This window comes from Heterocephalus glaber, unplaced genomic scaffold, assembly GCF_053883595.1.
Source record: "Heterocephalus glaber isolate CG9 unplaced genomic scaffold, H.glaber_assembly_v1.0 deba00000818, whole genome shotgun sequence".
Lineage (NCBI taxonomy): Eukaryota > Metazoa > Chordata > Mammalia > Rodentia > Bathyergidae > Heterocephalus > Heterocephalus glaber.
The window spans coordinates 14,287,219-14,307,781 of NW_028258164.1; the positions used below are offsets into that span (position 1 = coordinate 14,287,219).

The following is a 20,563-nucleotide window of genomic DNA, read 5'->3' on the forward strand; positions in this document are numbered from 1 at the left end:
ATTAATTATAGTTGAGTGACTATAAACCCTTACTGTATGAAGAAAGTGAGTTATATATGATGGTGGATCATGTAAAAATCACTCACCCAGGCATCTGAGCCTCCTGGGAGCATTGTCTGCAGTGTGTTCCCTCTCCCAGCCTCACTTAATGTGTGGTGACAAGCATGTTACCCATTACAAAGAATAATAACATTTATTGTGCTCTTTCATTTATGCTCTTTCATCAATCCCCCCAACAAACTCTGAGGTGTTCTTTTTTTCCTTTTACAGTCTAGGAAACTAAGGCACAAAGTTGTTTAATAAAACAATACTGAAAATAAACAAATAAATAAAACAATACTGGTGGTATTATAAACAGTGGAATTAGGTAAAAATAGGCAGTCAGATAGGGCTAGGTCCTCAAGACAGTCAGGATAAAGGTGAAACACATCACAACTGCAGCCGGAGACACATCTGTTGGATACTGGGCCTCAAGATAAAGACAAGATAACCAGACCTGTATTCTTCCTCAAAGGACAAACACTGGGCCTAATTAAGTCTAGATATATATCAGCCATCCTGGTGGGTGACCAGAGACCTCTGGACCCACATTTCCTAGGAGAAGTCTTTGTTCTTTCCAACCACACTTGTTATGTGGCTTGTTTCCCAACAGGACCACTATTACCTAAGTGACTATACTTATAACCTTATTGTTTGATCATGGCTATGGCCCACCTGGTACCTGTATGGGTTTTACCCCATAAAACTCCACTATAGAGTTCAAAGGGTGCATGTGAAGAAAAGCAAAACATCACATCAATAGTTTCTCATATTGATCTCATGTTGAAAATATTATTTTGGAGATATCTAATAATAAGATATTAAAACCAGGGGCCAGGGATTTAGCTCAGTGGTTCCGCCACTTGCCTCGCAAGCACAAGGTCCCAAGTTCAATCCCCGGTACCAAAAAAATAAATAAATAAAATAAAATAAAACTAATACCACCTATTTCTTTTACTTTTTAAAAAATGTGGCTACTAGAAATTTTTAAATTACACACATGGCTCACATCTATGGCTTGCATTATATTTCTATAGGACAACATTGATCTAGAAATCTTTCTCAGGGCAACCCACTTTATGGTGCCCCTTCTGTCTCTCTTAGACAGAACCTATCTTTCTCTGAATAAATTTTTCCTATTCTTAACCTCCAAAAAAAAAAAAAGAAAAGAAATTTTCTTTCTCTAGTCTGTTTCCCGGACTAGAGACTTTCTCAAAGTCTTTCCTAAGAAATCATTCATTTACCACCTATTATGTTCTAGTTGTGAAGCAGAGATCCAATTGCAAATTTCAGTACTTAGCTAACTGAAAATGGAAGACCAAGACACAGTAACCACAGTGCTAGTAGATAATATATCAGGTGAGTTCTATTTTGTATACTCCTAGAATGGTAGTTTAAAAAAAAATAGCCTCGGCTTGCCTTGAACTATGTAGCCCAGGATACCTCAAACTCACAATGATCCTTCTGCCTCAGCTCCCGAGTGCAGGGTTTTCAGGCATGTGCCACAACACCTAGCTAGAATGGTCATTCTTTACTGGCCCCATTGTTATATTTTAATAATTTTTTAAAATATTTTCTTTACTATTTTGAAATGAAGTTTGCAGATGATGTTCCCTAACTAAACACATAATTTCAAAAATTAATAAAGTAATCGTGATTTCAGTATACTCAAAGACATAATTAGATGTCTGTACGTATATGTGAGATCACCTTGGATGTGACAATACAGATGTATTCTGAACACTGTGACACTGAAGTCAGTGATACAGTGCTCTAAAAAGGTGACTAGCACTTAGCAAATTCCTAAACATAACGAAGTACCATTGTCCTTCCATTTATGTGATAGTTATGTCCCTTAAAAATTCACATATTACAACCCTGAAAAAGTAGCTCATTTTTAATGTAAAAAACCCAGGTGTAACCTTTTTTCACCTATATGAATGTTCAATAGGACATCTGCAGGCTGCTGGGATCAGGATGGTTTTCCAGTGTGCAAGGCATTGAGCCCCCACACCCTGTCCCATGGTCTGATGAGTAAATTGCCTGTGTACATTTCCAAACTGGAGCAGTGGCTAGGAGTCCACTGCCTGTCCCCTAACCTCACCTTGGGCAATGTCCCCTCACCAGGCTCTACTGCCCTGGCCTTTTCAGTTTTCTTTGTGGATGACTGCTTTCCCCTCTGTCAGGTCCTCCGCGTGCTCTTTGCCTGGAAAATTCAGCTTTTTTTTTTTTTTGGTACCAAGGATTGAACTCAGGACCTCGAGCTTGCCAGGCAGGTGCTGTCCCGCTGAGCTAAATCCCCAGCCCCTGGAAAACTCAGATTTCTATCTGGAACTCTTACCTGAACCTTTGGATCGCATCATCCCCACATTCTCCATCTAACTTAACTCTCCCTGTTTGGGTTTCCACTGGCTTCTGTACTTTTTTGCAATGGTACTTACGGTATCATAGTTTGATTTCTGACGAAGGTTTACTCTCCACCTGTTGCCCTCAACTCTCAGCTGCCTGAGGGCAGAGCCATGCCCATCTCATCCACCCTTTATTTACCTAGGACAGCACTCACTAAGACGTCTGAAGTTTAATGGGCAAACAACCAACAGTTAAGCAACTGAATTGGGTTGCGAAACCGTTGGGGAGAAGCGTGCTCATGGAGGGTGGGGGTATGCCTTTTGTTCAGCGCAGATGCTGTTGAGAGAAAGCTTGGGGCACCTCTGGTGCAGTTCGGGTTCGCTGGGATTGGCGTCTGTGGATCCCAGCTCTTTACTGGGGGCCAGGGATGCGAGCGACCATAGAGAGGGCGTGGGAGGAGCGAGCGGCCGGATACGGTCACCATAGAGACGGGTGACTGACAGACAGCGGAAGAGGAAGCCTCGGGCCGCGGCGTGAGGTGGCAGCTGCATCCGCGGCGGAGCCGGATCCTCCATCGGCCCTGGGGTCTGTTCACTCTTCCCGGTCTCAGCCCTCCGCCGGGGTCCCTACGCACGCCTCCGGGTCCCCATGTCCCGCCGGAGACCCTGTCACCTTCGATCCGGCCTCCGCCGACCCCAGTCCGGCTGCTGGGGCCCCCTCCCTTGGGGATCGGGCGCCCCCAGTCGCCAGCTGCCTCGCCTCGGCCGAGCGGGCTGAGGACGCCGACTCCGGCTCCGGTCCCGGCTTCGACCTCCCTCCCTCCCTCGCTTCCGCTCGCCGGCCCGCGGTTCACAGCAGCTGGACCCCGCTCCTCCGCTGTCTGTTTTAAGACTCGCTTTGGCCCTTTCTTCTGGGGCTGGCTCGGGCTGCGGGCGCCGAGACGGGGCCGGCCGTGGGTCCTGGCGGAAGGCAGCCGCGCTCCTGCTGGCCTTCTCAGAACCCCTGTGTTCTCCAGCTGCTGCTCGTCGCACGCACGGTTTGCTTTCCGCTTGTTTGGCGTGGTCCCCGGGGCCCAGGGAAAGCCAGGCAGCATTTGCTGGCACGCAGCAAGAGTGCCTGTAATTTGTACGCTGCCTGCCCTCAGGAGGGTGGGCAGCAGAGCCTGGCAGCAGCTGGGATACTGAGACAAATGCCCTGCAAAATGGCTCCATGGGGCACTGCGCTCCTCTGAGCGGCCGTCAGTGCTGAGTCACCGCGTGTGCCCACCTCCTTTGATGTGGGCTGGCTGGTGTGCACCGTGCGCCGCTGCTGACTGCTCCTGAGAGGGAGGGGGGCTTGCTGTAGCCATTGTGTGTCCTTGGTACTTGAGAGCAGGGCGGAAAGAGCCCCTGGCTCCTTGCCTTTTGCTGGTCTGCAGCAGTTGGTCAGCAGCCTCTTCAACAGCTTGAGTGGGGATGTTGCTAGGTGGTCTTCAGAAAAGGGAAACTGAGGCAGCTGCCTCTGGTTGGACAGTTGCTTTGATGTATCATGTGCTTTTCCCTAAGCCCTTCTTTATCAGTTGCTGCCTTCTTTTGACTTAGGCCCAGTCTGCATTTGTGTGTTGTCCTTTTTTGGGTTAGGTTTGAGAGTACTGAGCTTTGCTCCTCTCCTTCCTACTGGAAGGCACACTGTAATCTCAGGAGCAAAGGAAACCATTTGCATGTGTGTACTGCTTGGGCTGAAGGGTGAATCTCACACCTTGGTGACTGAAGACCAGGCATCTGGAGTGTAGAGTCAGCTCCATCGATCTTCCAGGGGATGCCTGGCCTGGAAGTCAGCACACCTTGCTCTGTTGTTGACCTTGTTCACCCCGCGTTCCCTGGCTAAGACTAAGCCTACTGCTGGCCTGGTGCCCATCGACACATTGACTCTTGAAGCTGTGCCCACGGGTGCACCCTCATGGTCAGGCCTGTCACCATGCGACTGAGCTCCCTGTTGGCTCTGCTGCGGCCAGCACTACCCCTCATCCTAGGACTGTCACTTGGATGCAGCCTGAGCCTCCTTCGGGTTTCTTGGATCCAGGGTGAGGGAGAGGATCCCTGTGTAGAGGTTGTGGGGGAGCCAGGAGGGCCACAGAATCCAGACTCAGGACACCAGCTGGACCAAAGTGATGAGGACTTCAAACCTAGGATTGTCCCCTACTACAGGGATCCAAACAAGCCCTACAAGAAGGTGCTCAGGTGAGGGGCACTTATTTGCATGGTTTACCAACATGGGTCTTAGCTGGGACTGCTGTTTAAGTCCTTACTTCTGCTTCAATGTTTGGTTCCTTGCAGCAATTCCTGTCTTTTTTTGTTTTTTGAGACAGAATCTTGCTATATATTCCAGGCTGGCCTTGAGTACTGTGATCCTCCTGCTTCAGCCTCCCAAGTGCTGGGACTACAGGTGTGCACCACCATGCCTGGTGCAATTCTTTGTCTTTTCTCCATCTTGCTTTGTTCCAGACTTGCTCCTTCTCATATCTAAGAAAGTCTCATCATTGATGCTGAATTGGTGTTTCATTAACTACTCAATGAATGTTTATTTGCTAATCCATATTGACAAGGAAGGGAGTCTGTCCCTTTTCCTCAGCTCAAACTCACTTGGTCCTAGGGGGATGTATGTGCTGGACAAGTTGGCGCACATTCTCTGCAGACCAGGGAACTGACCCCTGCCTGCTGGTCTCTCCACAGGACTCGGTACATCCAAACAGAGCTGGGCTCTCGAGAGCGGTTGCTGGTGGCCGTCTTGACTTCCCGGGCCACACTGTCTACTCTGGCCGTGGCTGTTAACCGCACAGTGGCCCACCACTTCCCTCGGCTACTCTACTTCACCGGGCAGCGAGGGGCCCGGGCTCCCTCAGGGATGCAGGTGGTGTCCCATGGGGATGAGCGGCCTGCCTGGCTCATGTCGGAGACCCTGCGCCACCTTCACACACACTTTGGGGCCGACTATGACTGGTTCTTCATTATGCAGGATGACACATATGTGCAGGCCCCTCGCCTGGCAGCCCTTGCCGGCCACCTCAGCATCAACCAGGACCTGTACCTGGGCCGGGCAGAGGAGTTCATCGGGGCAGGCGAGCAGGCCCGGTACTGCCATGGGGGCTTTGGCTACTTGTTGTCACGGAGCCTCCTGCTTCGCCTGCGGCCGCACCTAGATGGCTGCCGCGGGGACATTCTCAGTGCTCGTCCTGATGAGTGGCTTGGCCGCTGCCTCATCGACTCTCTGGGCGTTGGCTGTGTCTCACAGCACCAGGTGACAGCTCTTTCAAGTCAGTCCCAGTCCCCACCAAGTTGACAGTGACTGAGTGAGTGCTCTCCAGGCTGCTCGCTAGAGGCTGACATTTTGTCCTCCCAGCTACTGCCCTGCCCCTTTGTCACTCATAACCCTGAGGCCATCAGAAGCGCATCTTATCAGGGATCCCTGAACAGGACAGAGGGGCCTGACTCACCATCCTGCACCCCATCTGTCTCCCTTCCCCAACACCTCCCCTTGCACATCACACTTAGGGACAATGTGGGCATTTTCTAGGGATGGCTTCTTCCCTGAGAAGAAAGGTGATCACTTTCCAGCCCTCGGAGGAGCCCATTGTGCTGCAGAAGGGTGGAAGGCTTGGAAGATTTTCTGGCTCATGGCTTTCATGCCACTGAGGAGCAGTGGGATTCATTGTGGGGAGAAGGTATCCCTAGTGCCTACTTGATTTATCATTCCTAAAATGAGGCACTGAAATTAGCCTGAGAAAGGGGAGCCACCAGGAAGAGCCTTTCCTTCCACTCCTTCTGAAGTAGCAACCGTGGCAGGTGTGATCGGTGAGGATGGTCAAGGCCTGCTGGGATAGGCAGCCTTTGTGTGTGGCACTGATTGGTATGATTGATCCCTCCAGGGGCAGCAGTATCGCTCCTTTGAACTGGCCAAGAATAGGGACCCCGAGAAGGAGGGGAGCTCGGCTTTCCTGAGTGCCTTCGCCGTGCACCCTGTCTCCGAAGGCACCCTCATGTACCGGCTGCACAAACGCTTCAGTGCTCTGGAGCTGGAGTGGGCTTACAGTGAAATAGAACAACTGCAGGTGAGCTGTAGAACAGTGGGCAGGCCTGGGACTGGCTGGAGGGTAGGAGGGGGGCCCCAATGCGTCCAGACTTCAAAGGAGCAGGCAGCTGAGCAAGTCGGGGCTGGGCTGGACCCTAGCATGGCAGGGCAGATGGGAGCTGACAGTGCTTCTCCACCCAAGGAGGCAGAAACCCAGAAGTCCCTGAACTTCTGGAACTCTTAAGAAAGCCCAAGAGTAGGGCCAGGGATTTAGCTCAGTGGTTCCGCTGCCTGCCTCACAAGCACAAGGTCCTGAGTTCAATCCCTGGTACCAAAAAATAAAATAAAATAAAATAAAATAAAATAAAGCCCAAGAGTAGACGGGAGAGGCATGTGGGAATCTTTAGTGATGGGGTACAGATGAGAAAGGGTCCAGTCATGAAGAGGATGTGTGTGCACTGGACAGGGCAGAGAAGGGTGGGTGAGCGTCGTACGTCAAGATGACTTTTCCTGTGTAAAGTGCACGTCCCTCCTCACGGCATTTATGTAAGGTGGGGGTCATTCTTGTCCCCTCTGCAATTTACAGCAGGACACAGGTGATTAGCCAGAGCTCACTGTCAGAATCTCCGAGGCCAGAAAGCTGGAGCCGGGTGGGATCCTAGCACTGGTGCTCACATGAGGTGTGTTCCCTCCAACCCAGGCCCAGATCCAAAACCTGACAGTACTGACCCCCGAGGGAGAGGCAGGCCTGAGCTGGCCCATCGGACTCCCGGCTCCCTTCACACCGCATTCTCGCTTTGAGGTGCTGGGCTGGGACTACTTCACTGAGCAGCACACCTTCTCCTGTGCAGATGGGGCTCCCAAGTGCCCTCTGCAGGGGGCCAACAGGGTGGACGTGGGTGATGCTGTGGACACTGCTCTGGAGCAGCTCAATCGGCGCTATCAGCCCCGCCTGCGCTTCCAGAAGCGGCGGCTGCTCAATGGTTACCGGCGCTTTGACCCAGCACGGGGCATGGAGTACACCTTGGACCTGCTGTTGGAAGCTGTCACTCAGCGGGGGCACCGGCGGGCCCTGGTTCGAAGGGTCAGTCTGCTGCGGCCACTGAGCCGCGTGGAAATCCTGCCTATGCCCTATGTCACCGAAGCCACCCGAGTGCAGCTGGTGCTACCACTCCTGGTGGCCGAAGCTGCAGTGGCCACAGCATTCCTGGAGGCCTTTGCAGCCAGCGTGCTGGAGCCTCGAGAGCATGTGCTGCTCACCCTGCTGCTGGTCTATGGGCCCCGGGATGGTGGCCATGGGGCCCCAGACCCATTTCTTGGGGTGAAGGCTGCGGCTGCGGAGTTGGAGCGGCGGTATCCTGGGGCAAGGCTGGCCTGGCTTGCTGTGAGAGCAGAGGCCCCTTCCCAGGTGCGACTCATGGATGTGGTGTCCAAGAAGCACCCCGTGGACACCCTCTTCTTCCTCACCACCGTGTGGACCAGGCCTGGGCCCGAAGTCCTCAACCGCTGCCGCATGAACGCCATCTCCGGCTGGCAGGCTTTCTTCCCAGTCCATTTCCAAGAGTTCACCCCTGCCCTGTCACCACAGAGGTCACCCCCAGGCCCTCCAGGGGCTGGCCCTGACCCCCCATCCCCTCCTGGCTCGGACCCGTCCCGGGGGGCCCCTGTTGGGGGCAGGTTTGACCGGCAGGCATCGGCAGAGGGCTGTTTCTACAATGCTGACTATCTGGCGGCCCGCGCCCGGCTGGCTGGTGAACTGGCAGGCCAGGAAGAGGAGGAAGCCCTGGAGGGGCTGGAGGTGATGGATGTTTTCCTCCGGTTCTCAGGGCTCCACCTCTTTCGGGCCGTAGAGCCAGGGCTGGTGCAGAAGTTCTCCCTGCGGGACTGCAGCCCCCGGCTCAGCGAGGAACTCTTCCATCGCTGCCGCCTGAGCAACCTGGAGGGGCTGGGGGGCCGTGCCCAGCTTGCCATGGCCCTGTTCGAGCAGGAGCAGGCCAACAGCACCTAGCACCCTCCCTGAGGGTCCCTCGTCCACCTCTGCCCCAGGAAGGGCAAGGCAAGGCGATGGACAGAGGGCATGTTGCTGTATTTTTTTAAATAAGAAAGTATTATTAAAAAATGTTTTCTACCAAAATGTTTTTAACTAGGAAAAATGGGGAAGGAGAAGAATCTGAGGGAAGGGTGTGGGGAGTTTGTGCAGAGGGACCCACTGTCTTCCCCCTCCTGGCTCCCTCTGTCCTGGGTTTCCATTGATCACACGGCTGCTGTCAGATGAACAACCTTTAATCCAGTCCTCCCGCCCCCAAGGCGGCAAGAAGCCAAGGGTGAGGTGGCCGATCCCAGCCGTCTGGCCAGTTCTTCGGGGTGCCCCCAGCTGGTCCCCAGTCCACAGCAGTGCTCAGTCGCAGGCCCCTAGGTGTTGCGCACAACCAGTGACTGCTCCAGCTCCTGCCTGCGCTGTTGAATCTTTAGACGAAGTGTGGGCAGGGACAGGGTTACAGTGCTCCTGGTGAGTGAGCAGGACAGCCCGCCCACCCATCCTGTGTCCCCTGTCCTGGCCCAGTCTGGGAGCAGGAGGCCACAATACACCGGGGTGTGTGTGGCAGACAGGCGTCACTGGGGAGCAGCAAGGGCAGGGAGATGTGGAGGAAAGGAAAGCTCAAGGGCAGGGGCGCCTGACCTTGCAGTAGAAGTAGCGGCTCACAGCCTCCTGGGACCAAGGCTGGTGGTAGAATTCAGCCCTGCGCTCCTCTTCAGGGTTGCCAGCTACGTCCGTCATCACCTGAGAGGGGGCATGGAGTCGGTGCCAGCCCTGCGCCCTCACCTGCCTCTGGCATACAGCGTTTATGCTCTTCCCCATCTGCTTGTCTCCACTCCAGCGCCCCCCAGCCTCTTGCTCACCTTGAGGTCCCGGCTCTGGGAGCGGAGCAGGTCTTGGACGTAGCCTTTGGGGTCTCTGGAGAAGCTTAGCATGAAGTCCCTCTGGATCTTGAGCTGGTTTATGGACTCGATCGTCTCATGGATCTGCAGGTAGAGAGATGCTTTCCACCTGGTCACCGCAATGCCCGTGGGAAGGTGGCAGGGTGCGGTGGGAGGGGAGGGCTTCCATGAAGGGCGGTCTCCGAGCCCCACTTCCACCAAGACCCAGCCAAGGAAGGGTGGGCAGAGCTAAACTTGGGATTTGGGCAGCCAGCGAAGGCACATGTCCCTGTCTGCCCCTAACCCACGCTCTGGTCTGTCCTAAGTGTGCTGTGTCCTCTCTGAGTTATTGTTCCGCTCCAGCTCTGGGCTCGGGCCCCACCTTACTGTCCAGAGCACTGATCTCCTGCTGGTTGGCTGTGGACAGGAGGAAGCTGCTCATCTGGCCCTTCAGTGGCTCCTCCACCTCCACATCAATGTCGTAGCACGCTGTCTTCTTCTGGTCTGATGGGTCCACGCTGCCAGGGAAGTCAACCCCTTGGTGGCCATGACGTCTCCACAGAGGCCCAGAGCCCCAGGGCTGGTGCACAGGAGGGAGGGAGGGAGGGAAGAGGAGGGAGGACTAGAAAGGCAGAAGCAAGCTGGGGCCACCTCACCTGATGACATGGTTGATGACAATTGGGTCAGGGGGCAACAGAAGGGCTGTGAGGCGCTGGGGAATCTCAGAAAACTTCAGCCGGGGACAGTCAAAAATCTGAAATAAGACAGTCGAGGAAAATCTCACTCCTCTGTGTAAAGAGATCATGGCTATAGTTCTAGGTCCTTCCATTCTGGAAAGGCCACTGGAAGCTGAGGGCAAGTTGGGTTCCTCAGTGCCCATGGGATGTAGGGTTGGCAGCATGGCAAACAAGGGCTTGGGGTAGGGCCCTGAGCTACCCGCTGGGGCATTAGCCCTGCTTCCATCACACCATGCCACCTTGAGCAAGTCACCCAACAGCCTTGGCCTCAGTGTCTTCATCTCTGGGATGGGAACTTTGACAGTTCCTATCTCACAGGGTGTCATGAGGATTCACGGAATCGACACACTTTCACAAAGTGCTCTCAGTAGGGCCTGGCGACATGGTAAGCCTCAATAAATATCACCTGCTTTTTCTACTGAGCTTTATCTGCTGTGCTTGTTGTAAAACATATTCCTAATATTACTCTACTTTGGGAGAATGTTGCCCTAGCAATTTCACAGCAATGTGATTTTCTTAACTGCCCAGGGCATGGGTGTCATTACCCCACACTTCAAAGATAAGGAGCAAGGCACAAATAGCAGAGTTAACTTACCTAAAGTCTAGGGCTGGTCTAGAACCCAGGGATCCTAACTCCAAGTGCCAAGAACATGGCATTCCGGTATGTCGTTGGCTTTGTAGGGTTCCAGATAGTCCTAACTTGGGGAGCCTAAATGGAGGGCTGCGGCATAGAGCTGATGTGTAGAAGACCTGGCCTAGACCCCTATCCCTCCTGGCCCACGGCCATGGCTCTGGCCGTTTCTGGTCTTACAGACTCTAGTAGGGAGATGTGGTGTTCCCTTTGAAGAGGTGCTCCCCAGATCCCTGGGTTCAGGAGACATTACCTGCTGGAAATACTTGTCCCCGTTGATGTACTCTTTGTCATGGGAGTCCTGTAGCCTGTTAGTCTTCACGTACTGCCACAGGGCCTGTACAATAGCCGAGCGGCTCTGTGTATGCAACCCCAGCAGCCGGGCCAGGCGAGGGTCCAGTTTGAACTGGGGAGGCTAGGAAAAGGTGACCAGAAAATTAGACCAAAGAGAGGACGTGGGAAAAGCTCAAGGCCAGGCATCTTGGGGCAGAGGCCATGGTGATCGGGCCCCTTGGAAATAGGGTTTGCAGGAGGGGCAGGAAGGAGGACGGGGCCCCTTGGGATGTGCCTGGTTTGGCATCTGGGATGTGGGGACAGGCACAGACCTGGTAGTCCAGCATGAGGAGTAGTGTGCAGCGCACACTGAGGTCCCCTGGCCTCTTCACCTGGAACCCATCCGTCTCCTGGGTTGTAGGTGTTCGGTGCCACTGTCCAGGGGGAAGGGCTGGGTCACCTGCAGGCCCATCTGGCTCGGTAGGGCTGAGGGCTTTAGCATGATCCCTGATCCAAATCTGTGCAGGTTCTCTTGGGCCTTGGGCCTTCAGGAAAGTGGGTTCAAGGGCAGAAAGGATCTGCCTTACCTCAACAAGGTGGTTGTCAGGGCCGTACAGGTCTTTGTCCAGCTCAATGACTAAACTCTTGAAGAAGGAAGAGAACTTCCGCTTCTGCTTGCTGGGCTGTGGGAGAGGAACAGGGGCCATGGTGCAGGATGGGCTGAGCTGGCAGCAGGCAGGTGGCACACTTTGGGGCAGCCTTCTGCACTCAGACTCACCCCAGGCCCACCCACTGGGGCAGGGCGACTCCCTGACTCTTCCTGATGCCCATACCCACCCCAGGACACCTGGAGAGACCTGGGCCAGGACGTACATCATCCAGGAGCTTCCCCTCCACCCGCAGTTCCCAGGAGGCAATGCTGCCATCAGAGTCCTCTGCATCGGGCTTCGCGGGGTTAAAAGTATTGGAGATATAAAGACGCAGCTTCCGCTTTTGCTGTAGAAATAAAGAGCATAGTATAGGGCAGAGACTATGTGCCTCCACCCCGGGGGCCACCCTGCTTCCCCATCTTGATCACCAGCTTAGAGCCCTCTTCCTGCCCATACTAAGGCACCTTCATGGGCCTCTTCAGGGCCTCCTGGATGTCCACCCGCTTCCGCATGATGGTTTGATCCAGTTTCCTTTCAAATGCTAAGAGGTCCATGTAAGCCTGGGACTCGGGAACCAGCTCCCGAATCTGGAGGAGGAGCAAGACAGGAGCGGGGTCTGAGACAATCTTGTGATGTGGAACGGGAGCCTGGTGTGCAATCCCAGGGCACAAGAAGTGTGGAAGGAAGGGGTCTGATTGCAGACCAGGAGTTTTGAGAGTGCAGATGGGACTTCACCCTAGGACCCCAGGCTGCAACCTCAGTGGGGCCTCCGTGTGTTCAGATAAGAACTGCTCCTCCCTCTAGAGAGATCCATGCAGCTCAATGCCAGGCTGAGCATCCGTGCAGCCTAGCAAGTGCTAGCGCCTAACCTCATCTTGTCACTTCTCCTGTCATCTGGCCTCTCTTGGGTCCCTGCAAAGAGCTGAGGGGCTCTGGAGTCCCCAACACAGAGGACGGCTGTCATCGCTTGCCTCGGTCCTGGCCCCTCGCTGGCCCCACACCTGGGGTCTCAGCACGCCACCCACACCCAGCTCGGCCTGGGTCCCTGGCCATCTTCTGTTCCCTGACTCCCTCTGGCAGCTTCTTTTCTCTTCTTTGTCCCATGCCTTTTTGTCTCCTGACTGCTGGCGCTCCATCCCCTGGACCTCAGGTGCCTCCTTCCCTCTGGCCCGTCCCGCCGTCTGGCCTGAGGAGCCTCACTTCTTTAATGAGCTTTTTAAACAAACAGTGAGAGTGGTGTGCTGCTGAAGCTCTGCTCCTGCGAGAGGGTGGGGCCGCAGAGGGGGGGGCTGCTGGGGCGGCTGTGAAAGGCACTCACCCTTTGAGGGAGGATTTTGTCAGCCATCTTCCTCCTCTTGGCACTGTACATTTTTTAAAGAAAAAACCAGGTTACCATGGTGACAGATCTGGGAGTAACGAGGCCACCTGCTACATTATCCCGACATCTCCGCCTGCCTGGCTGGGGTTCCCATAGCCCGCTTGTCTGCCCACCCGCCTGCCCAAGTGGTATGTGGAGCTGGCATGCCGTCGTCCTCTCTTAGCAAGTCCTCTGGCCTGGGACGCTCCCCCCTTCCACACCACCACATCCTCAGGGCCGGCCAGAGAAATTCAGACTTAGGATGCACTGGGGGTAGGGGAGGAAGCTGGGGAGTGGGGAGGACGGGGGACAGGGAGGACCTGCCCTTCCTGCCAAGCAGGGGTGCATGTCCAGGGGGTCTGAGCTCAGACAGGGGAGCGTCAACCCCTCCCCACCCCTGGAGCAGGTGGGGAAGCCATGAAGCCGGGGGACTTACATTCCTGCCACCCTGTGACTGGAAAGGACCACTGAGGGCTGGGGCACTTGTGCCCTACGACCACCTGCCAACAGGGCATGGGACGCACACCAGACAGGGACCCAGAGACAGTGAGCAGGGATGTTCTGTGTAGGTATGACTTGAGGTGGGGGCCACACTACGTGGGCTTGGGCTGGGCACCAGTTGGGAGTTGGCCTCCTCACCCACTAACTGCTAACTCCCAAAAGCAGCACAGAACACCCTTGGCGGATCCGGAGTATGGCTCTACACTGCCCCCGTGTGGTGGTCGCACCCACTGCCCCCTCACCACAGAATCCACTGGAAGGCTGGGTGAGCAACTCACTGAAGGTTACTGCTTTAAACAAAGTATCTATGTGAAACTCCCCGTTTATACAAGATAAATCTTAGAATTCTTATCTGATATACAAAATGACGATTCGCTTTTCAAAATAATTCATCATAGGATTCCTACAAATGGTGAATTTTCCTTGTATAAAAAATTCAAGGGCTGGGGATTTAGCTCAGTGGTGCCGCCGCCTGCCTCAAAAGCACAAGGTCCCAAGTTCGATCCCCAGTACGAAAAAAAAAAAAAATTCAATAATGAAGTAAAATTAATATTGCACCTTTTATAGGAGTCCATCTGTTGTGCAAAAGGAAACATGTGTGTTTGGCTAAATACTGATGCCCAGGGTGGCATAATTTCTGCCAGGAGCCAGCAGGGGCTTTTGGGGTGCCACCAACTGCCAAGAAAAGGAAAGGGGCTGGCCCTGGTGACCTGGGGACAGAGTTGGTGCAGAGGACCTCACCAGTTGAGTGCCTAAGAGTCACCTGCACAAGACTGGGCAGAGGCCACCACCCACAGAGAAGTCCCCAGGCTCCACCCCCATGGCCAGAGATTCCCACGGAGAAGGTCTGGCTGGAACAGTCTTTGAGACTCTGCCAGGGGCTCGAAGGAAGGTGCAGTGGGGTATTACACTTTGGAAAACACCAAAGGCTCTGCCCTGGTCCTTCGCCAGCCCCATCCCACCCCAAAGACTGAAGCATCACCCAAAACCTGGGGTCGGGGTGAGGAGGACTTGGGTGACAAGGAGCAGGGCAAGGAAAGGGGCACTGGCTGTGACGGCCGCAGCCCGTCTCTCGTGGGCACACAAAAGAACCAGGCCAGTGCCCCTAAGCCCACCTCCCCAGGGGGCATCCCACCCGGGAGACGCCCCTGCCAGCAGCTCCTCCTCAGCCCCCCAGTCCTCCGCGCCTCGCCCCCGGCCCCGCCCGCCCCCGCCCCACTCACCTGCGGCTCCGCGCGGAGGCGGTGGGCACCGGCTGGCCCTGGCTCTGCGCGGGGTTCTGCCCGGGCGGGGGCGCTGCTCGCTTGCGGGCGGGCTCCATGCCCGCGGGGGCCAGGCCGGGTCGCACGGCGGGGCTGCCCATGTACGGGGAGCCCGGGGGGCCCATGGGCGCCCCCTGGTGGGGCATCCGGGCTCCGGACGGCATCCCGGGGCGCTGGGGGCGGGGCGGGGTGAAGCAGAAACCCGCACCCACCGGTCAGTCCTGGGTCCTCGGCCGCAGGCGCGAAGCCGGCGCCCCTACCTGGGCCGACACCACCCCTCCCCGCTGGTGACCCCGGGCACTGGGTGAGAGCGAGAGGTGGGCGGGGCGGGGCGCGGGGACCCGCGCGGCTCGGAGGAGGGGGCTCGGAGCCCCGCGGCGGGAAGGAACTGGAGCCAGGCGGGCGCTCAGGGCATCGCCGGCCGCGGGCGCGGCAGATACCCGAGCGGGCTAGGAATGGCGCCTTGCAAAGGATGCTCCCGGCCGCACGCTGCTCGGCAGGGCGCCTGAACAGGCCCTCTCGTCCCCACTTGACAGATGAGGCAACTGCGGCTCAAGGAGAAAAGCGACCTCGCCAAGGTCACGCCGCTGCTCCTGGCATCGGGCGCACCTGAACGTCCCCTGGGACGCGGGCTCCGCTGTCCGCGCTGCCTCTGGCCACTCCCTCGCCCTCCCAGCCCCCTTCTCGGGCTGCCCAGCCCCTTCCCCATTCACCCCTTTTTCGGCCCCCACCCTGCCCGGAATTTGGCCCCTCCACCTCAGACCTTACTCTCTTCTGCTGACTCCAACTTTCCACACCCAGGGGCTTCCCAGACTTAACCCCCCTCCCCCACCTCTCCCAGGGTGAAGGCTGGGGGCAGGGCAAGGGCACCTGAGGGGCTGACGTCAGACCCTGGCAGGTCTCTCTGATTGGGAGCCCTGAAGCTGGGCTCCAGGTGGGCTGCCAGGGAGCCCGAGTGGGTCAAAAGCAGCAGCATCTCCACCTCATGCATTTCCATCCCCTGCCTGTCCCCGGAGGCAGAGAAGGGCCCATCCCACAGACCTTCTCCACCCGTCATGCCACCCCAGTGAGGGCAGATGTCAGGGATCAGAGGGGACCACGGGCAGGTGGCATTCCCAGCCCACTATCAGTCAGATGGGTTCAGATGAGATACAAATGCCTCCCAGCAAAGTGTTCCAGACCCTTGTCCAGACCCAAGAAAGGAGATGAACAGGGTCAGAGAGAGGTTCAGGGGCCATAAAGTGGAGGGGAGGTGGGAGAGAGAAGGCGATCAGGGAGGAAGGGACACAGATCCTGGGCTCATGTTACCACCCCCCCACACTCTACCCCAGCACAAGGGGGCACCCGACCCCGCCCTGGGCTTGTTTTTCTTCCTGCACTGCGTCTAACCCTAACACCCTCCACTCCAGCCAGCAGCTGTCTCTGCCCGTCTCTAGTGATGGCACCTGCCTGTCCTGTGTCAGCCTCTCCCATCCCACCTGACCCTGTCACTCATGTCTCCAGGGTGGCAGTCCCAACAGAGCCCGGGCCTGGCCATCCCCACCAGCATAGACAGGGCACTGAGAGTGGGGTTCTGGGGCTCACAGCCACCCAAGAACCAAAGCTCTGACTTGACTGTATTCAAATCCACGTAGAGAGGTAGAGCGCCCTTTTCTCAATGGGTGGCCTCTTTGAAGAGACCCCCCAGGTAGCAAGGTCAGGACTGGGGACTACACTGGCTCACAGGGATCCCTGCGAAGCCGCACCCCAAGAGCCCTGGGGTTGGAGCAGGCTGCCTTGGGGAAAGCCTCTCCCTTATCACTGCTTCCCCTTCAATCAAGGCCATGCACCAGCTGACTTATTTAGAGAGGCCCTGTTACCCCCCAGCACCACCCAAGAAGAGGCAAAGATGTTGGGGACTCTGGGCTCTCTCACTGAGGTGTCTTCTCGGGGTCACAACCAAATTTGGCCATAGTGAATCTACCCGCTTCCTCTCCACTCAGTCCCCACCCTCTCCCCTTCCCCGGTCCTGAAGCCCCAGCCCCCTCCCGACCGACCCAGCTCAGGGCTCTATCCGTGGCGGTCCCCACTCCCTCTAGGTGCCCACGTGTCTTTGTAACCTGCCTGGGACGGGACAGGACAGGCCAGTGCTATCCCTTTGGCCTCTAGGCCTCCTGTCCCTGACTCCAGCCCTTCCTTCACACCTTTGAGGTGTTCAGGTCATTCACTTCCGGTGAGGCTCAAGGGGATCCTAAAACCCCTTAACCTGACGTCTGGTCCTAAAGTAGGCCTCTTCTTGACCCTCGAGACAGAGGCCACAGCCAAGCCCCAAGCTCTCCTGCGGGAATGCAGAGGCTGTTCAGCAGAGAGCTTTCCGCTCACTGGCTCACAGTGCCTCCAGGGTCACCTGCGCCTGGTGCCCCACTGTCAGTGCCACTGTCCCAACGGTTGAACAGGGACAACAGACAACCCACCCACCCTGTGCCTGGTCCCTGTCCCCCACCCCCACTGCCGGCGTGGGGAACACCTGGGCCCAAGGGGAAAAGAATTGAAGTCAACACGTCGAGCACAGAGGGGATCCCTCCCTGCACACACACACCCTGGCGGGGGACAGTCCCAAGTCCCACCCCCGGCCCTGACAAGCGCCCGTTCCAGCGCCTCCCTTCCCGCCGCCGCTGCCGCCGCTGCCGCCGCCGCCGCCGCGCGCCCATCCCCAGCGGCCGCCTGGCGACGTGTTCGGATGCCAGGCGCAGGCACCGTCCTGGCCGGGCCGTGTGCCCCGGCAGAGGCCATGCGTCCCCGGCGCCTCGGGGTCCCTCCCGGTCCCCTCTCCATTCAGCCCGCGCCAGCCCGCGCCCTCCCCCGCTAACTTTCCCCCACTCACCACCCCATGGACCAGAAACTCAAAAAGTTTGCTTTTCGTGGCTTTGCGCGCCCCTCCGGCAACTTCGTCCGCGGCCATCAGGGTGGGCTCCGCGGCGCCTCTCACTCTCTCTCTCCCTCTCTTCCTCTTTCTTTCCCTTTTCTGCCTTTTTTTCCCTCCAACTCTCCCCTCTGAGTCCTGCTGGGCTCTCTCACACTTCTACTCGAGCGGAGTGGGGAGGGGGCCCCTTCAGGGCTGCCCTGACGGCCCACGGCCCACGCCGTCGCCGCCGCCCGCCCGCCGCCGAGGCTGCCGCATTCCAGCACTGATAAGCCAGAAATAGTCCGGCGGCCCGGGATCTGCGTGCGGGCTCGGCGGGAACGGCCGGCACGGCGGGCACCCGCCCGGGCACCAGCGCCGGCCGGCCCCGCAGCGCCAACCAGCCCGGCGGCCGAGCGCGGCTGCAGCCGAGGGAGCCCGAGGCCCGCGGGGGGCGGCGGCGAGGCGGGGAGGGGGCGCGAGGAGGTGGCGGCGGGGGGCTCGCCGGCCACTCCGGCTGCCTCGCCACAAATAGTTTCTCGGTTAGGGAATTCGCCGGCAGAGCCAGGCAGGGAACAGCCAGTTCCAACTTCCTTCCCCCAAGTGGCTCCCGATGCATTTCGGAGGCCCTTTCCCCAGAGACCTGGCAGGCCAAGTAGGGAAACATTTGCGGGGAGGAATCTGGGGGGAGCCGAGCTGCCCGGGGGAGGCCTTGCTCTGGCCCCGGGGCGCGGTGGGTGTGCCCGGGAGGGAGGGCGGCGCGCCCTTGTCTCGCGCGCCCGCCGCCGCGTGTCCGAACCCTTTTGTGGCCCGGCGCGGAGGCCGTGGGTGTGGATGTTTATGTGCGTGCACAGACAGACGCGGGTCTGTGTGCCTCCCTCCACGCGTGCCGCCGCTGTGCCTTCACGCGCGTGCGTGCGGGCAGGACGCGGCCTGTGCCGTGCATTTCTGGGTGCGTCTATTTCTGGGACTGGGCGCCTTTGTCTCTATGCGAGAAAGTGAGGGCAGGAGGGGACAGCTTTCCGAAAGAGGGGCATGGGTCCGGCTCATGAGGACAGGGAGAGGAAAATGTGGGGAATGGAGCAAGGCCCGGGAGGGTGCTTGGGTGGGGAGCTGGAAAGAATGAGGCACGAGGGATTTGCAGGCCCGGGGAGGAGGATGGGGACGCGGAGGAGCCGAGGCAGCTGGGGATGGTGGGGTCAGCCTCGGGACCCCAAAAGAAAGGAGATAAGGGAGACCAGTTAGGGGCAGCTAAGGGAGATGGCAGTCCCAGGAGTGGAGGAAGGACTGGAGGAAGGAGTGGTGAATCCTGCCGTACCAAGCACGGCGCCCTGGTCCCGCCCACGCCCAAAGCCACTCCCCCTCCCCGCCTCCCGGAGGAGGAGCCTTGGCTTTGGACAACAGTGGGTCAAGTTTATGGGCCTGCTGGGGCTGGCTGTCAGAATCCAGGGCCAGCAGGGCAATGCTGAGGGGATGGCTAGAATACCTGATTGAAGCTGTGCCCTCAGGACCCAGCAATACTCTGGGGGATCCTGGCCCCTGACTCTTCGGGGTACCCCCAGAGGTCAGGACGAAGACCTGTCTGAAGGTTCTACCTGCGCCTGGTTTTCTTTGGACCCTGGTTGTGCTCCTGGCTGTCGATGCCTATTCAGGTGCTGAAAGGTGGCCGAGGGCTTGTGGTCCAGGATGCCGCACCTCTATCCCTGCCTCAGGGAGACACTGGGCCATGGTGGGTGGGTCCAGGCCACGAAGGTGGCTGCCGGGAACCTGGAGAGGGGACCTGCTCTCCTCCAGCCCCCCACTCACTCTCCACACCTGCCTTTCCTTTGCCTGCAGTGCCTCCACCTGCCATCCGCCAGTCCCCATCACGCCCATCCTACAGGGCCCAGCTCAGGTTCACTTCCTCCAGGAAGCCTTCACTCTCCCTCACAGACCTTTCTCTTCTCAAAACGCCCAGTGCCATCTACCCTGGCCTTGAACTGGTACTAGACCAATGCAATGCCTGAAGTGCCCCGGGCTTCATGGGTTGGGTTCAGTGTCACAGAGTGGCTGCAGCCCCTGAGGTTAGGATGGCCTGGGCTTGGTCCTGCTGTCCCCCATGCCTGGGTGTGGGTATTCGACAACATGAAGCTCAACTGGCAAAGGACAGAGTGAGTGTGACTCCCCCACCCACTTCAGGCTTCCGTGGGCCCTGGCTGGCGGTTCCAGCGGTGGGTGGGGCAGACTCACCAGGCTTTGTGTAAATCCTAGTGCTCTTGCCTTTTGGAGAGTCCTTACAGGAAAAGAAGGCAGCACAGGAGGAGGACAGGCACCCCAATTTGGGCAGCTCTGAAGATTGAGAGTGAGACATGTTGGGGGGCACCCTGCACCTGAGGGGGGCAGGAGATCCAGGAGATCTGCTTTTTGTCAGAGCTGGTGACAGTACCTTGGAACTGGTGAGCAGTAGGTAAGCCCCCTCCAGAGCCAGTCCTGGGGAGTCCCCCCTGCGCTGTAGACAGCAAACCCCACGCACACCCCCAAAACATGAACATACACTGGGGGGGCACCCGGAGCTGCAGGGCTGTCATACGCAGGCACACCTCAGCCACCCCCATGCCCAGCACAGAGGCCCATTCACAAGGACCCACCAGCAGAGCCTGTGTGGGCACAGCTGCTTTCACAGGGTGGCCCGGTGTGTGCAGGCCAGGCGCCTTCCCATGAGAAGGCAAGGGGACCCCAGTGCAGGGCTCCAGGCTAGGGCCCCCACTTCCCAAAGGCCGGGACCCACCACAGCCCAGCCCCTGCAGGGCGCTCCACCAGTACCACCTGGCCCTCCGCCTCTTCTGGGTGGGCAGGGTCCCCGGGTGCGCGAGGACGCTCTCAAAGCCGGAGCAGTGCGGGCCGCCCGGGCCAGGCCGCGCACAAGTCCCGGGCAGGG

The 20,563-nt window shown here is 57.7% G+C and overlaps 2 protein-coding genes across 6 annotated transcripts in view; one reads left to right on the forward strand and one right to left on the reverse strand.

Annotated features, from left to right (window-relative positions):
• The first annotated feature begins 2,908 nt into the window (after window positions 1–2,908).
• Chpf2 (chondroitin polymerizing factor 2) lies at window positions 2,909–8,569 on the forward strand. The gene is made up of 4 exons (XM_004860370.4): window positions 2,909–4,607; window positions 5,100–5,664; window positions 6,293–6,475; window positions 7,136–8,569. Exons 1-4 carry the CDS (start codon window positions 4,327–4,329, stop codon window positions 8,441–8,443), a joined length of 2,337 nt encoding a protein of 778 aa, XP_004860427.1. The 5' UTR covers window positions 2,909–4,326; the 3' UTR covers window positions 8,444–8,569.
• A 131-nt stretch (window positions 8,570–8,700) lies between these two features.
• Smarcd3 (SWI/SNF related BAF chromatin remodeling complex subunit D3) overlaps window positions 8,701–20,563 on the reverse strand; it is a 28,056-nt gene continuing 16,193 nt past the window's right edge. For 2 of the 5 annotated variants that reach the window (XM_013078033.3, XM_004860372.4), the window contains 12 exons: window positions 14,727–14,938; window positions 12,964–13,006; window positions 12,110–12,232; window positions 11,869–11,991; window positions 11,583–11,678; window positions 11,328–11,429; window positions 10,976–11,137; window positions 10,011–10,108; window positions 9,737–9,872; window positions 9,337–9,459; window positions 9,116–9,217; window positions 8,701–8,901 (listed from right to left, as the gene is read on the reverse strand). In XM_013078033.3, coding sequence (XP_012933487.1) covers window positions 8,848–8,901; window positions 9,116–9,217; window positions 9,337–9,459; window positions 9,737–9,872; window positions 10,011–10,108; window positions 10,976–11,137; window positions 11,328–11,429; window positions 11,583–11,678; window positions 11,869–11,991; window positions 12,110–12,232; window positions 12,964–13,006; window positions 14,727–14,938 — 1,374 coding nt within the window. In that variant the 3' untranslated portion in view covers window positions 8,701–8,847. Of the gene's footprint in view, window positions 8,902–9,115; window positions 9,218–9,336; window positions 9,460–9,736; window positions 9,873–10,010; window positions 10,109–10,975; window positions 11,138–11,327; window positions 11,430–11,582; window positions 11,679–11,868; window positions 11,992–12,109; window positions 12,233–12,963; window positions 13,007–14,726; window positions 14,939–15,533; window positions 15,589–17,628; window positions 18,054–19,875; window positions 19,950–20,563 lie in introns of those variants that run through there. The other 3 variants (XM_021240953.2, XM_004860373.4, XM_087207675.1) reach the window with 3 other exon arrangements.

What these genes read in the sequence shown, in the direction of transcription:
- Chpf2 (XM_004860370.4), top strand. Translation starts at nt 4,327, where the DNA reads ATGGTCAGGCCTGTCACCATGCGACTGAGCTCCCTGTTGGCTCTGCTG. An exon ending in GCTGTGTCTCACAGCACCAG is followed by an intron (nt 5,665 to 6,292) that starts GTGACAGCTCTT and finishes TGATCCCTCCAG; the next exon opens with GGGCAGCAGTATCGCTCCTT. An exon ending in GTGAAATAGAACAACTGCAG is followed by an intron (nt 6,476 to 7,135) that starts GTGAGCTGTAGA and finishes CCTCCAACCCAG; the next exon opens with GCCCAGATCCAAAACCTGAC.